Genomic DNA, 14194 nt, shown 5'->3' with positions numbered 1-14194 from the left:
TAAATTCCACATGAGTGAAATCATATGGTATATGTCCTTCTCTGACTTATCTCACTTAGCATAACACACTCTAGTTCCATCCACATCATTGCAAATGGCAAGATTTCCTTTTTTAAAAAGATTTGATTTGAGAGAAAGAGAACACAAATAGGGGGATGGGCAAAAGGCAAAGAGAGAAGCAGGCTCCCCACTAAGAGTGGAGCCCAACATGGGCTTGATCCCAGGACCCTGAGATCATGACCTGAGCCAAAGTCAGACACTCAACCAAGTGAGCCACCCATGGGCCCCAGGATTTCACTTTTGATGGCTGAGTAATATTCCTCTGTGTGTCTGTGTGTGTGTGTGTGTACACACACACACACACACACACACACAGACACAGACCTTTTTCCATTCATCAGGTGATGGGCATTTGGGTGCTTTCCATAATTTGGTTACTGTTGATAGTGCTGCTATAAACACTGGGGTGCATGTGCCCCTTCGAATCAGCATTTTTAATATTCTTTGGATAACACCTAGTAGTGCAATTGCTGGGTCATAGGGCAGCTCTGGTTTTTAACTTTTTAAGGAACCTCCAGGCTGTTTTCCAGAGTGACTGCATCAGTTTGAGTTTCCACCAACGGTGCAAAAGGGTTCCCATTTCTCCACATCCTCACAAACATCGGTTGTTTCCAGAGTAAATTTTAGCCATTCTAATAGGTATGAGGTGGTATCTCATTGTGATTTTGATTTGTATTTCCCTGATAAGTGATACTGTGGATTTTTTCATGGGTCTGTTAGCCATTTGTACGTCTTCTTTGATGAAATGTCTGTTCATGTTTTCTGTCCATTTCATAACTGGATTATTTATTTTGGGGGGTGTTGATTTTGATGAGTTCTTTATAGATTCTGGATACTAGCCTGTTATCTGATGTCTTTTGCAAGTACCTTCTCCCATTCCGGCAGCTGCCTTTTCGTTAATTCTTTCCTTTGCTGTGCAGAAGCTTTTTATCCTGATCAAGTCCCGAAAGTTCATTTTTTTTTTCTTTTAATTTATTTATTTGACAGAGAGAGATCACAAGTAGATGGAGAGGCAGGCAGAGAGAGAGAGAGGGAAGCAGGCTCCCTGCTGAGCAGAGAGCCCGATGCGGGCCTCGATCCCAGGACCCTGAGATCATGACCTGAGCCGAAGGCAGCGGCTTAACCCACTGAGCCACCCAGCCGCCCCCGAAAGTTCATTTTTGCTTTTGCTTCCCTTGCCTCCAGAAACATGTCTAGTAAGAAGTTGCTGTGGCCAAGGTCAAAGACATCGCTGCCTGTTTCTCCCCTAGGATTTTGATGGTTTCCTATCTTACATTTAGGTCTTTCATCCATTTTAAATTTATTTCAGTGTTTGGCATGAGAAAGTGGTCCACTTTCATTCTTCTGTCCAGTTTTCCCAACACCATCTGTTGAAGAGACTGTCTTTTTTTCTGGTGGATATTCTTTCCTGCTTTGTAGAAGATTAGTTGACTGCAGAGGTGAGGGTTCATTTCTACGTTCTCTATTCTGTCCCATTGATCCATGTGCCTGTTTTTGTGCCAGTACACACTGTCTTGATGACTACAGCTTTGTAATACAGCTTAAGTCTGTAATTGTGATGCCTCCCACTTTGCTTTCTTCCTCAACATTACCTTGGCTATTTGGGGTCTTTTCTGGCTCCATACAAATTTTAGGATTGTTTGTTCTAGTTCTGTGAAAAATGCTGGTGTTATTTTGATCTGGATTGCACTGACTATGTAGATTGCTTTGGGTGGGTAGTATAGACATTTAAACAATATTTTCTTCTAATCCAGGAGCATGGAATGTTTTTCCATTTCTTTGGGTCCTCTTCAATTTCTTTCATTAATGTTCTACAGTTCTCATTATACAGATCTTCTACCTCTTTGGTTAGGTTTATTCTTAGGTATCTTATGGTTTTTTGTACAATTGTAAATGGGATGGATTCCTTGGTTTCTCCTTCTGCCACTTCATTACGGGTGCAGAGAAATGCAACAAATTTCTGTAGGCTGACTTTATATCCTGAGACTTTGCTAAATTCATGTATCAGCTTTAGCAGTTTTTTGGTGGAGCCTTTGGGGTTTTCTATATAGAGTACCAAAGTATAGAGTATAGAGTGAAAGTCTGACTTCTTCCTTGCTGATTTGGATGCCTTTTATTTCTTTTTGTTGTTTGCCAAGGCAAGGCCTTCCAGTACTATGGTGAACAACAGTGGTGATAGTGGATGTTCTTGTGTTCTTGACTTTAGGGGAAAAGCTCTCAGTTTTTCCCCCACTGAGGATGATATTAGCTGCAGGACTTTGGTATATGGCCTATATGACACTGTGGTATTAATAAACACAAATCTGTAACTGAATTAATGTCTGCTTACAAGTTAGGCAGACTATATATATATATATATATATATATATATATATATGGTCACACACACACACACACACACACACACACACACACACCTCCCCATATATGGTCTATAATCCTTTTAGCAAACTTATTTCATGTACATTTCAACATTTGATTCCAAGGAAAAATGAGAAAGAAAATAAGAATTATCATCCTCCCTATTTTACAAAGAGGCTATAATAAAAAAAAGATGTCCAAACCTGACAAGCCAAGACAGTGGTGGAATGAAGTATGTGTATTTTAACTCCTGGTGTCACTGTTCTTTCCAACATCACAGGAAATCTTACTCAGATACCTGGAGGATATCCCTTCTAAAGGCTTAAAACTCACCAGTTATCAGATTACTTCATTTTTTTAAAAAAGTTTTATTTATTTGACAGAGAGAGACATCAAGAGCAAGAACACAAGCAGGGGGAGTGGGAGAGGGAGAAGCAGGCTTCCTGCCAAGCAGGGAGCCCAATGCGGGGCTTAATCCCAGGACCCCGGGATCATGACCTAAGCTAAAGGCAGATGCTTAACCACTGAGCTACCCAGGCACTGAGATTACTTCATTCTTTTTACCTCTATGTGGTTCCCTGTGACTATACATCTATTCCTGACTAACTGCAGCAAATTCCTATTTGGTAAGAAAATAGAATAGAAAAATTCACTTACTAACACAGCCGAGAAGCTATTACATGTATGAATGGCAGTGAAGTAACACAGGAAGATGCTGTTACAGGGATTAAGAATACAGTGGCTAGTAGTAGTTCTTATGATTTAGCTTCTAGGCTCTACTGAACCAGTAACTCTCACGACTGCTCCACCTGGTATTCAAAGTGTAGGTATCCTCTCACACATAAAGGTTTTAGAACCTACACTACGTCAACACCATGCTATTCACCCAGAATTGATTTTAATGGGTCTCTGCTTTCTCTGTACGCGTAACTAACATCTTACTTAGTTTTTACTGCCTTGTGTCAAAGGGCTTGCAAAGACATACAGACTAGAGAAAAATAATTAATAAAAAAATAATGTAGGATAATACAGAATAGTAATAATATAATAACGTCACAATAAATGTTCTCGGACATGAGAGTGCTGGCCTCCCTGCTGCTTCTCAGTACTACATATATACATAAATGGTCTTCTTACGCACCACCAACAGCTTCTTCAGTCCCTTTACCTACTCGTTACCACATGTCTTGTGTTCCTGTGGCATTCTTAACGATCTGGGATTAACACACTTGCTCAGTACGGAACCTTAGGTGAATTTCTTAAGTTTTGGTTTTCTTACATCTTAAAGTAGCGTTATCAGATATTTGTCCTCACTTGTAATCAAGACATATATGATATATGATTTGATATGTCACATATGATTGATATATATATATATACTCTGCCTAACATGTAAACAAATAAATTCAATTAAATATTTGTATTTATTAAACTGACAAATATTTTTGAAAATTTGAGTCCTCTACTTACAATGAATATGTATGGAAACAGGTATTCTCTTATTCTTCTACTAGGTAAGACAGTCAAAACTTCTCTGGAGGACAATGTGACAATGTAAATCCAAAGTTTTAAACCATGCACATGCCACTTGACTGAGAAATTCCGAGACTTGTCCTGAGGAAGTTAACTAATGATTTAGCTTAATGCATGTTTCTCTGAGTCTTATTTTATAGTATAAAGCTGGAAATTGGGGGGCCTGGGTGGCTCAGTGGGTTAAGCCTCTGCCTTTGGCTCAGGTCATGATCTCAGGGTCCTGGGATGGATCCCCGCATCAGGCTCTCTGCTCAGCAGGGAGCCTGCTTCCCCTTCTCTCTCTGCCTGCAGCTCTGCCTACTTGTGATCTCTCTCTCTGTGTCAAATAAATAAATAAAATATTTTAAAAATTAAAAAATAAATAAAGCTGGAAATAACCTAGATGTCCCTATAAAGGAACTGGTTATAATTTATAACAAATAGGTCTATACCATAAATCAGCAGATACAGCTACTACAAATAATGCTATAGGAATATATTCATTGCCATTGAAAGTTCCCGAAGATATAGTGTTTAAATGGATAAAAGGCTACAAAACTGTATAGAACTACAAAAATTATGTACTTATACATGTAGGTTCATATTCATGATGCTTATGACAAGGCAGAGGGATAGTAATCTTTCTACAATGAATATTATTACTGAAGTAATAAAAACTTTTTACACAGATGAGATACTTATAAAAGTCAATCCATTCTCTCTTTTAAATAGCTGAAGACAGGGGCGCCTGGGTGGCTCAGTGGGTTAAGGCCTCTGCCTTCAGCTCAGGTCATGATCCCAGGTCCTGGGATCGAGCCCCGCATCGGGCTCTCTGCTCAGCAGGGAGCCTGCTTCCTCCCCTCTCTCTCTCCGCCTGCCTCTCTGCCTACTTGTGATCTCTCTCTCTCTCTCTCTGTCAAATAAATAAAATCTTAAAAAAAATAAAATAAAATAAAATAAAATAAAATAAATAGCTGAAGACAGTTTAAAATAGTTTACAATATGAGCAGGGGTTCCTGGCTGACTCAGTGGAGAAAGTGACTCTTGATCTTGGGGTCGTGAGTTCAAGCCACCTGTGGGGTGTAGAGATTACTTAAAAAATGTTTTTTTCTTTTTAGGAGAGCAAGCAAAAGCAAGCGAGCCAGAGTGTTAGGGGGAGAGGGACAGAAGGAGAGGGAGAGAGTCTTAAGCAGGCTCCATACCCAGCAAACAGCCCCATGCAGGGTCCTATCTCATGACCCTGAAATCATGACGGGAGCAGAAATCAAGAGTCAGATGCCTAACTAACTGAGCCATCCAGGTGTCCCCAAAATAAAATCTTTAAAAAAAGTTTATCGTGGGGCACCTGGGTGGCTCAGTGGGTTAAAGCCTCTGCCTTCGGCTCAGGGTCCTGGGATCAAGCCCCGCATCAGGCTCTCTGCTCGCAGGAGCCTGCTTTCCCCCTCTCTCTCCCTGCCTGCCTCTCTGCCCACTTCTAGTCTCTGTCAAATAAATAAATAAATAAAATCTTTAAAAAAAAAAAAAAGTTTATCGTATGAGCAGATTGTTTTAGATGCAAGGAATACTACTGACCTTTAAGGATCCTCTATAGTCAGTACTCTGTGGTGAAAGACATTTTTTTTTAAGTTCTAATTTGTTACAGACATTTTTATAAAATACATGAAAGATGAAATAGTAGAAAAATAGTCACAGAAAACATAAACTTCATTTTAAATTCATAAACATGAAGTTACTCTACCAGATAGATTTTAAAAATTTTCTAAATTCTTACTTTACATTTCTGCACCTATCTGGTCCTTGACAGGTTAATGGTCCACAGACCGTGCACCCAGTAAGCAAGGCTCTAAGTGATTAAGAAGCCTTTTGGCAGTGGACTAATCACAGCTTCAAGTAGACTGGATTCTGATTGAACATCTGGACAATCTTCTGCAACAGAAGGTAACTTTCTCCAATAAACAGGAGCATTTGGGCTCTTCCTCTATTAGGTTTACCATATTTACTAGCCTATGATGTTTTCCTACGCTAATAGATATTTTCAATACAGTCATATAATTTTAAACTGTCATTTTCCAAAAGAATGAAACTCAATCTCATATAGTAGAAACCTGGCTTCAGAGAATTAACATTTTCCAAATCCCGGGGAAACAGTAGTCATTAGGGCACTGCAAAGGGGATGTGCCAGAAAAACGATTCAGTAGGTTGAAATGGGAGCAAATGTACATATTGATACTGAGGCTTTAAGTTGCCTATCTGTTCCCAGATTTAAGCAGAAGAAAATGAGACAACGTGCCAGTCCCTCAGCAACATGAATATAGTCCCCAGGGAAAGGCTGAATGAATTCCTGCCACTCTACCTGAGGGATGAACCAATGATGGGCTACTCTGGACTCATGCCAAAGACCAGGAATATAAACATCTTATTTCATGTTGAGATTAAAAAGAATTTAAGTCCCAAGTCATTCCCTGAAATTATGTAGCTTGGTCTCCAGAAATAAAGGTTCAGAGTTTAGTAACAGCAAAGAAACTGAAAGTACTGTGGATTAGAACTAAGGATTCTCAATCAATGTTTAGGTATGGAGGGGAGCCTGAGTGGCTCAGTTGTTAAACGTCTGCCTTTGGCTTAGGTCATGATCCTAATATCCTGGGATCAAGCCCTGCATCAGGCTCCCTGCTTAGCGGGAAGCCTGCTTCTCCCTCTTCACCCCCTCTGCTTGTGTTCCCTCTCTCTGTGTCAAATAAATAAACTCTTAAAAAAAAAAAAAGGTAGGAAACTTTAATTATGTAATTATAATATTTTTAAATTGTTGAAAATTTAATCTGTTGGTAGAAAAATGAAAAACTATACTTAGCACAGTGCCTTAACACATAGTAGGTGCTCAGTAAAAGTTTAGCTAAGAGTTTAGCTCTTCAAGCTGTCCTAGAACAGCAATCAAGTGCCTTTTTTTTTTTTTTAAGATTTTATTCATTTATTTGAGAGATTAAGAGTAAGAGCAGGAGCACTGGGAAGGGGCAGAGGGAGAGGGAGAAGGCGGCTCCCCACCAAGCAGAGAGCCCAATATGGGACTCAGTCCCAGGACCCTGGGATCGTGACCTGAGTTGAAGGCAAACCCCCAACTGACTGAGACACCCAGGCGCCCCCAAATGTTTTATCTAGCTCTCGACTTCTTAAGAAGTCGAGAGCTAGATTAAAAATACCAGCAATGATTTAGCATGAAAGGATTAGAAAAACTAATATAGTTAAACCAAAGACAGGCAGAAACCAGAACTAAAAAGAAATGTAAACAGAAAGCTGTAAAGTAGTAAACGAAGTTTCTCAGACAGTCAAAAAGGAACAGGAAGATGCAAATTGGTAGCACTGAAGCCTTAAAGAAAAAATAAAATTCTCACCTGAAAGCTAAGAATGGTCAAATTCAATCCATGAAGTCTGAAGTGTTAGATTCTTTTCTCCCACTTCAAAGTATGAAGTTGAGGTAAAACTTACACACAGGATGGGGTGCAAATCTTAACTGTGCAGTCTGATAAGGTTGAGTGTATCCACATCCAGATCATGATAACAAACATTTTCGGAGCTTCCTCCCAGTCTGTAACATCCCCTCCAACCACTACGAACTGATCCCCACTTTTGCCTGTTTTCGATGGTCATGTTATCACACAAAATCTATTCATGTTGGCTTTTTTTCACTCAATCCCAAATTTTGAAATACAGCCCTATGTTTGTGGGCCTCGGTAGTCTGTTCCTTTTTACTGCTGAGCAGTACGCCACTGCATGAATGCGCTACGGTTTGGTTTAGCCGTTCTCCTGCTGATGAACATCTGGGTTGTTTTCAATCTTATGCTATGATGAATAAAGCTGTCATGGGTGAGCCTTGTCGCACAAGCCTTTTGGTGGCCATAAACACTCACTTCTCTCGGGTATATGCCTAGAACAGACTGCTCAATTACAAGATAGGTGTGTTAACTATGGTAGATTGGGCCAGTTTTCCCAAGTGATTGTATCTATTTACTCTTCTATTAGCAATACTGGAGAGATCTCATATAAGGTTTTTAAATTTAAAAAGAGTTCTTGGTTGAAATACAAGAGTTTGGGGGACTTTTTTGTTTTGCTTTGCTTTTTACTTCCATCTTTCAGAGCAGGGGTAACATACAGAGAGTGCTCACGCCTCAGAGGATATACAAGATAATTTGGGGGAAGGGTGTGAGAAGAAAATAGTACAATTTCTATTTTAGTTTCTTATTCTTTTACCTACAAAGTAAATTTTACAGATATTTAACATATAAATGGACACCGGTGTCCTTATTCAGATGGTTGTATTTATTCACTTTGAGCACACTGTGATTTACTGCCATTTCGGAGTGCCTAGTTGAGCAAAATTACGGAATATTCACTTCTAAATGAATTCTTGCCAAATGAACAAGTGGATAAAAGGAGTCCTACAAAGATAATACCAATAATGTAAGCACAAGCAAACAAGGAAATGGCCCAGCTGACAGTTCTATTATAGAAAATCTCTTAGAAAAACTGTGACTATCTAGTCAGATCTCACAAGAAACAGGCAAAAAATATTCCAAAAGTTATTTTTAAAAATACAGACTTAATCTATTACTATCAATATTTTGCTAATAAGAATTTTAAAACATAAATTACATCATCTGTCATCCGCTTTCTTTTGTATTTATTTTACAATGTAGGTAGCAATAGTGCATTTTACATGGAGATATAATTTAAAGTAAATTTATATATATTAGGGATTTTTACCAATAGCGCACATGATCAATATGATTCAGAGACTCTTATTTTAGCATAAGTATTTTTAATATCAAGCTAGTTAATCCGTAGGTACAAATAAAACTTCTATTTTTAAGTCATATGCAATCTAAAATATATTCCGTTAGAAACAGTTAGTTGACTACGAACGCTAATATAATGCATCTGAACAGGGAAGAGGACAGGAATTAACTGGGAAGAGCCACGAGGGAACTTTCATGGGTACTGATACTACCGTATATCTTACAAGGGGTTTGGATTATACCAGCGTATACATTAATCAAACCTCACTGAGTGGTACATTTAAGTGTGTTTCAGTTTACATAAATTTTATCTCAAAAGGCAAGAAAAAAAAAAGAAGAAAAAGAAGAAAGAAAGAAAGAAAAAGGATCTATAAAAAATACTGACCTCTAGTTAATGATAATGCACGCTGAAGTGTCTAGGAGTAAATTATACTGATGCCTGCAACTTACCTTAAAATGGATTAAAATAAGATGGACTGCTGTACGGATGGAGCGATGGATCGTGAATCACAAGATAAAGCAAGTGCAGTAAATGTTAATTGTAGAATTTAAGTGGTGGATATAAAGGTGTTCACTGGACAACTGTTTTAACTTTTCTATACACTTGAAATGATTCATGACAAAAGGTTGGAAAAAATAACCTATCTACTCAAAAGCTGAAAATTAAAAACAGTGTAGTGATACAAGGGGAAAGTCAGAAATCGAAAAAGGAAAAAAGGTAGGAACACCCAAACACCGCTGCTTGGTACTTTTACACAACTGAATCTGTGCGGTGAGAATTATGCCTGTTTCACAGGCTAGTAAATTAAAACTTAGAAAGATTACAGAATATGCCTAAGGTCACAGAGTATGAAGGGCGGCCAAAAGCGGAATCCAACCTGACCAAATTTGCTAAAGGAGTGAATCCTCTGGGCCCACATTCCTCATAAGGGGCTGCCTAGGACCCAACAGCTTCCCTACGGCAGGGAAGCTGCTTCTCCATTCAAGCATGGACCTTCTTTGATAGAAGAGTCCTCCCAAAATCTGTCTCCCCCATGTTTTTCCTCCTAGGTCTGTCTGATCCCTTGGGGCCATACAGAATCTAATCCCCACAAGACTGCCTTCATATCGAATGACAGTATTTGAAATATGAAGAAGTAGGATTTTTTTTTCCAGTTAGCATTTTGTAACATCATCTACAGACATCATCTATAGCGAGGTGTAAAATGGGGATAATGCCTTAGTGACCTGGAGTGGAAGTAACATGAGGACATCCATGGAGCATACAACATGGTAACGACCAGAGTAGGGACTCACATCTTTTTCTAACCCTTACCTTTCCTTGGAAATTACAACATGCCACTCAGTATAAAATACCATTTTATAAAAAAGAAAACACATGTTCTTTGAGGAGTTTACGTTAAATGGGGAAGAGACACAGATTTTTCCTTCCTGTACTTATTTTATCTAACAACCTGATTCTGTTTCCTCATTTTATTTTCCATTTTGCCTTGGTTTGGAATTACAACTTCTAGGAATTTTGTGTGCAATCAGATATAGAACTAGGACTACTTCTACTGCACTTTTTTGTTTCAAAATTACTACAGGTGGCCAACCTAAGTAAGCAACTCGTTAATGAAATTTTAAGTTTTGGTTTGTTTGGTTTGGTTTTGTTTGTTTGTTTGTTGACTCTCCAAAGTTATTATCACAGCCTAATGGAACCTGAACCTCACTTGAAACCAGAGATTATTAGTATTGGAAGAAATCCTAGAGATGATAATTTTCTAATTTCAGAAATGGATGTTCAGACAGCTGAAATGATTAGTCCATAACAGAGCCCAAACCCAATACCAGGCCCCCCAATTCCCAGGCCAACTGTTTTTTGTGTTTTTGGTTGGGGTTTTTTTTTTTTTTTTTTCCTGTTTTACAATCGCGGAACTAAATGCAAAAAAAAAAAAAAAAAAAAGTGATTATGTCCACCCATTACTTCAACTTCAGTAATTTCAGCCTGGCCACCCGTGATGTCACTTCCTTTTGTGAATGGGTGCCCCCCCCCCGCCCCGTCTAGCTACCTTCACTTGACTGTAATACAACATTTTAGAGCTCACACTCTTATTTATGCCAATATTTCCCACATCTATTCTGTTCCCCAAGGATACCAACAGAGCCTCCAAGATGCCCTGACCCTCCTTTTCACTGTTATTTCTCCTTTCAAACAACTAACTGCCAACTAGCATAAAAATCAAAAGTAAACGGGGTTTATTTTTAAGACACAAAGCACACACGGCAAGTGTTGATCTCCTCCTCGCCCAAAGGAACCGATTAAAAAAAAAAAAAAAATTAAGCCTGTGTATTACACGCAGATGCTTTCGAGAGAAAGAGCCAGCCACGACCTGGAAGAGAGAGCTATTGTGGGCTGTAGCGGGAGGCCGACGCGAAGGTCTGGGATCCGACCTAAAACAAACATGGAGGTGAAAAGGCACCGGGAGCTCCGCGGACCCACCAGCCGGGGCAGGGCTGCGAGCTCCCGGCTACTCCGGGTGGGTCTGCGGAGCGACGGGCGGCGGGCAGGCGCGGACGCTAGGACAATGATGCGGCCGGCGGGGCTCAGGGGAAACTCAACAAGTCTGGAAGGCGAAGGAGGCGCCGAGGGATGGATGAACGGCTGCCAAGAGGCTCCTGCTGGCCTCTAGATGACCACTAGCCCTTTCCAGGATTCGCCGCCGCGGCCCCCGCCGGCCCGCCGCCGGCCATTTGCATCACGCTCCCCTACGTGCCCCGACGTTCGCCCGGGACCCGGCGGCCCACCCGCGACCCTGCCCGCAGCCCTGCCTCCCGCCCGGGCCCGCCGCCCCCGCGCCGCGGTTGCCCGGCTTCCCCGCCGCGGGCCTGCCCGGGCCGGAGCCGCCTTCCAGAGGGGGCGGAAGGATGGCCGCCCTCGCGGGGAGCGGGCGCGGCCCGGAACCCTCGCCTCCGGCCCGGGCACGGCCTCCGTGCGCAGCGCCGCCCGCGCCTCCAGCCCCGGCCGCGGCCGGCTCGGGGCGCCCGGGCTCCGGGCCGAGGCGGATGGAGGAAGGGGGCGGGCGCGCCATCATGAAGGGGAAAATGGTGGGCGGACGGGCCCGCCCGCGGCCGCCGTACTCACCCGGGCCGGCCAGTGCGGGTAGCCCTTCATCTTGGCGAAGACCAGGTCGCCCGCCTTGTACTCGCGGGGCCGCGGACGCGCCATCCCGGCCGCTTCCTCCCCCGGTCGTCCTTGGTCGCCGCGAAGATGCCGGGAGGCCGCCCCCCCGTGGGCCGACGGACTGCGCCGCGCTCCCCGCGGGCCTCGAGCGGGCGGGCGAGCGGCCGCTCCGACGAGGGGAAGCGGCGAGGCGGCGGCTGAGGCGAGGGGTGGGCGGGGGGCGCAGCAGGCCCGGCAAATCACGGCCCGGCAGCGGGGGAGGGGAGCCCCCGGCCGCTCGGCTCTCGCCCGCGCCGAGGTCCCCGCCGCCGCCGCGCGCTGCTCACAGGCGCCGCGTCGCCTGCCTCATGCCGCCGCCGCCGCCGCCGCTGCCGCCGCCGCCGGCCTCCCTCCCGGGCTCCCGGGCGCGGCGCGAGCGCCGGGCCTCGCGCCTCCTCCGAATTCCTCCTCGGGCAGCGACCGCAAACACGATCTTATTATTGTTCTCGCGCGCGCTCAGCATCCCCCCCGCCCCGCTTCCCGCTCCCCTCCCCTCCCTTGCCGGCCGGTTAATTCCTAGGTACACGGCCGGCTTTCGCCCAGAAACCGAGCGCGCCAGCCCGGCTGCTCCGCGGGCGGGCGGGCGGTGGGCGCGTCCTCCCCCAGCACCAAAGCCCGCGCGGGGCGGGCGGGAGCGCCTACTCCGGGGGACGCCCGCCGCCCGCTCTCTTTTGTTCTGGGCCCGGAGCTGCCTGCCGCAGCCCAGCCAATCACCACCTGGCCGCCCCCCTCCCCGCCGGCCCGCGTCGCTCTAGAGGGGCGCTCCCCCACCTCCTTGCGCCCCCCAGTCCCACGCCCGGCCCCCGCCTGGCCGCCCCCCGCGGGCCACTGCTGCGGGTGCTCTCCGGCGAGTGGGGCACAAAGGCCCTGCAGGCTGCGCGAGGGGACCCGCTGCCCTGCGTATCAGGCTGCCTGCAAAGAGCCCCGCTCTGGAGTCGGCGACCGTGTTGGGTCCTCGCCCCAGGTCTGCCCTTGACAATGCACTGTGACCCACCGAGGGCAGGCTCTTCGGCCGGAGTCACGGGCGGTGGTTCTCTTTTGCCTGGCGGCACGGGCGGGATTCGAACGCGGACCTACAGGACTCCAGAGCCCAAGCGCGGTCGTGCTTCTCCAGCGCGTGGGTCTTGCAGGCCTGTAGTCTTGCAGGCCTGTAGTTTGGGGAAAGGGACTTAACTCTGGCGGGGGTCACTTGTTTCCAATCCTGGCAATATTTCGGACAACGTGTCTTCAATCTGCCTAATGGTGAATCTGCGTCTTTCGTCATGTAGAAGCCCACCCGTAAGAAGTCACTGGCGCAGCCCTTGAGTGTAGCCTACTTGCTGTGGCCTTCGTTTGTCACGAGGACGGTTCTCATTCGCGTCTGTCCCCTCTTCTGAGCGTTTCTGCTCTTCCCTTTTATAGAAGCTATTCATTTCCATCAGTACCTGCCTCCCTCGCTTGCTTTGTAGAGAGAGAGAGAGTGTGTGTGTGTGTGTGTGTGTGTGTGTGTGTGTTGCCTGGCAGACCAACCCCTGCTCCTGTTCTTGGTGCTGGGCTTCCAGTAATGGGGCTTTGAAGTCTCTAGACTTCCTGAGGCTTGTTGACGTTGTTACTAGTGCTTGACGTGACCTACTCATGCGTTTCCTTACTACTTGTGTCTGGTGACTTTCCTTCTTAGATATCACGCCTTCCCCCATGGGTCCTGCAGGCTCACCTGTCCTCTTTTCTCATCCTGGAAGACCAGTCTAGGTCCTTTTGTCTCCATTGTCCTAGCCAGCGTCAGTCCCTTTGGGCGGCTACAACAAAATACCACAGAAGGGGGGACTGATTTCTGACAGTTCTGGAGGCTGGGAGGTCCAAGAACAAGGTGCTGGAGAGTCTGTCCACCGGTGAGGCCCCACTTCCTGGTTCCTCGAGGACAGTCTTTACTCTGGGTTCTTCCACAGGTAGGAGGGGGAGGAGGGCATGGCATGGCAGATCTCTGGGGTCTCTTTTATAAGGGCACTAATCTCATTTATCAGGGCTCCACCCTCATGACCTCATCCCCTCCCAAAGGCCTCACTTCCAAATACATGGGACATTAGGATTTAGCATCTGAGTTTTGGGAGGACACCAACATTCGATTCCTAGCAGTCTGTGAACGTGTTTCCCACTTCTATGACCTGTCCTGTGTATCCCTCATCATGCTCCGCTCATGAACCTGAGAATGGTTCCTATATCCTCATATGTCAAACCGAAATCCCTCTGATTAGCTGCCAAAGCCCTAGCTGTTGGCTGCTTGCCCCCTCCAGTC

The 14194-nt window shown here is 44.9% G+C and overlaps 1 protein-coding gene across 1 annotated transcript in view; it reads right to left on the bottom strand.

Moving 5' to 3' along the window:
* Window positions 1-12386, bottom strand: part of HDGFL3 (HDGF like 3) — a 74730-nt gene extending 62344 nt beyond the window's left edge. The window contains exon 1 of the mRNA XM_047735567.1: window positions 11845-12386. Within this exon, the coding sequence (XP_047591523.1) occupies window positions 11845-11928 (84 nt within the window). The 5' untranslated portion in view covers window positions 11929-12386. The remainder of the gene's footprint in view (window positions 1-11844) is intronic.
* Between the last annotated feature and the right edge of the window lie 1808 nt (window positions 12387-14194).

Source organism: Lutra lutra, chromosome 7 (assembly GCF_902655055.1).
Source record: "Lutra lutra chromosome 7, mLutLut1.2, whole genome shotgun sequence".
NCBI classification, from domain to species: Eukaryota; Metazoa; Chordata; class Mammalia; order Carnivora; family Mustelidae; genus Lutra; species Lutra lutra.
This window is presented reverse-complemented; position numbering and strand designations above follow the sequence as displayed.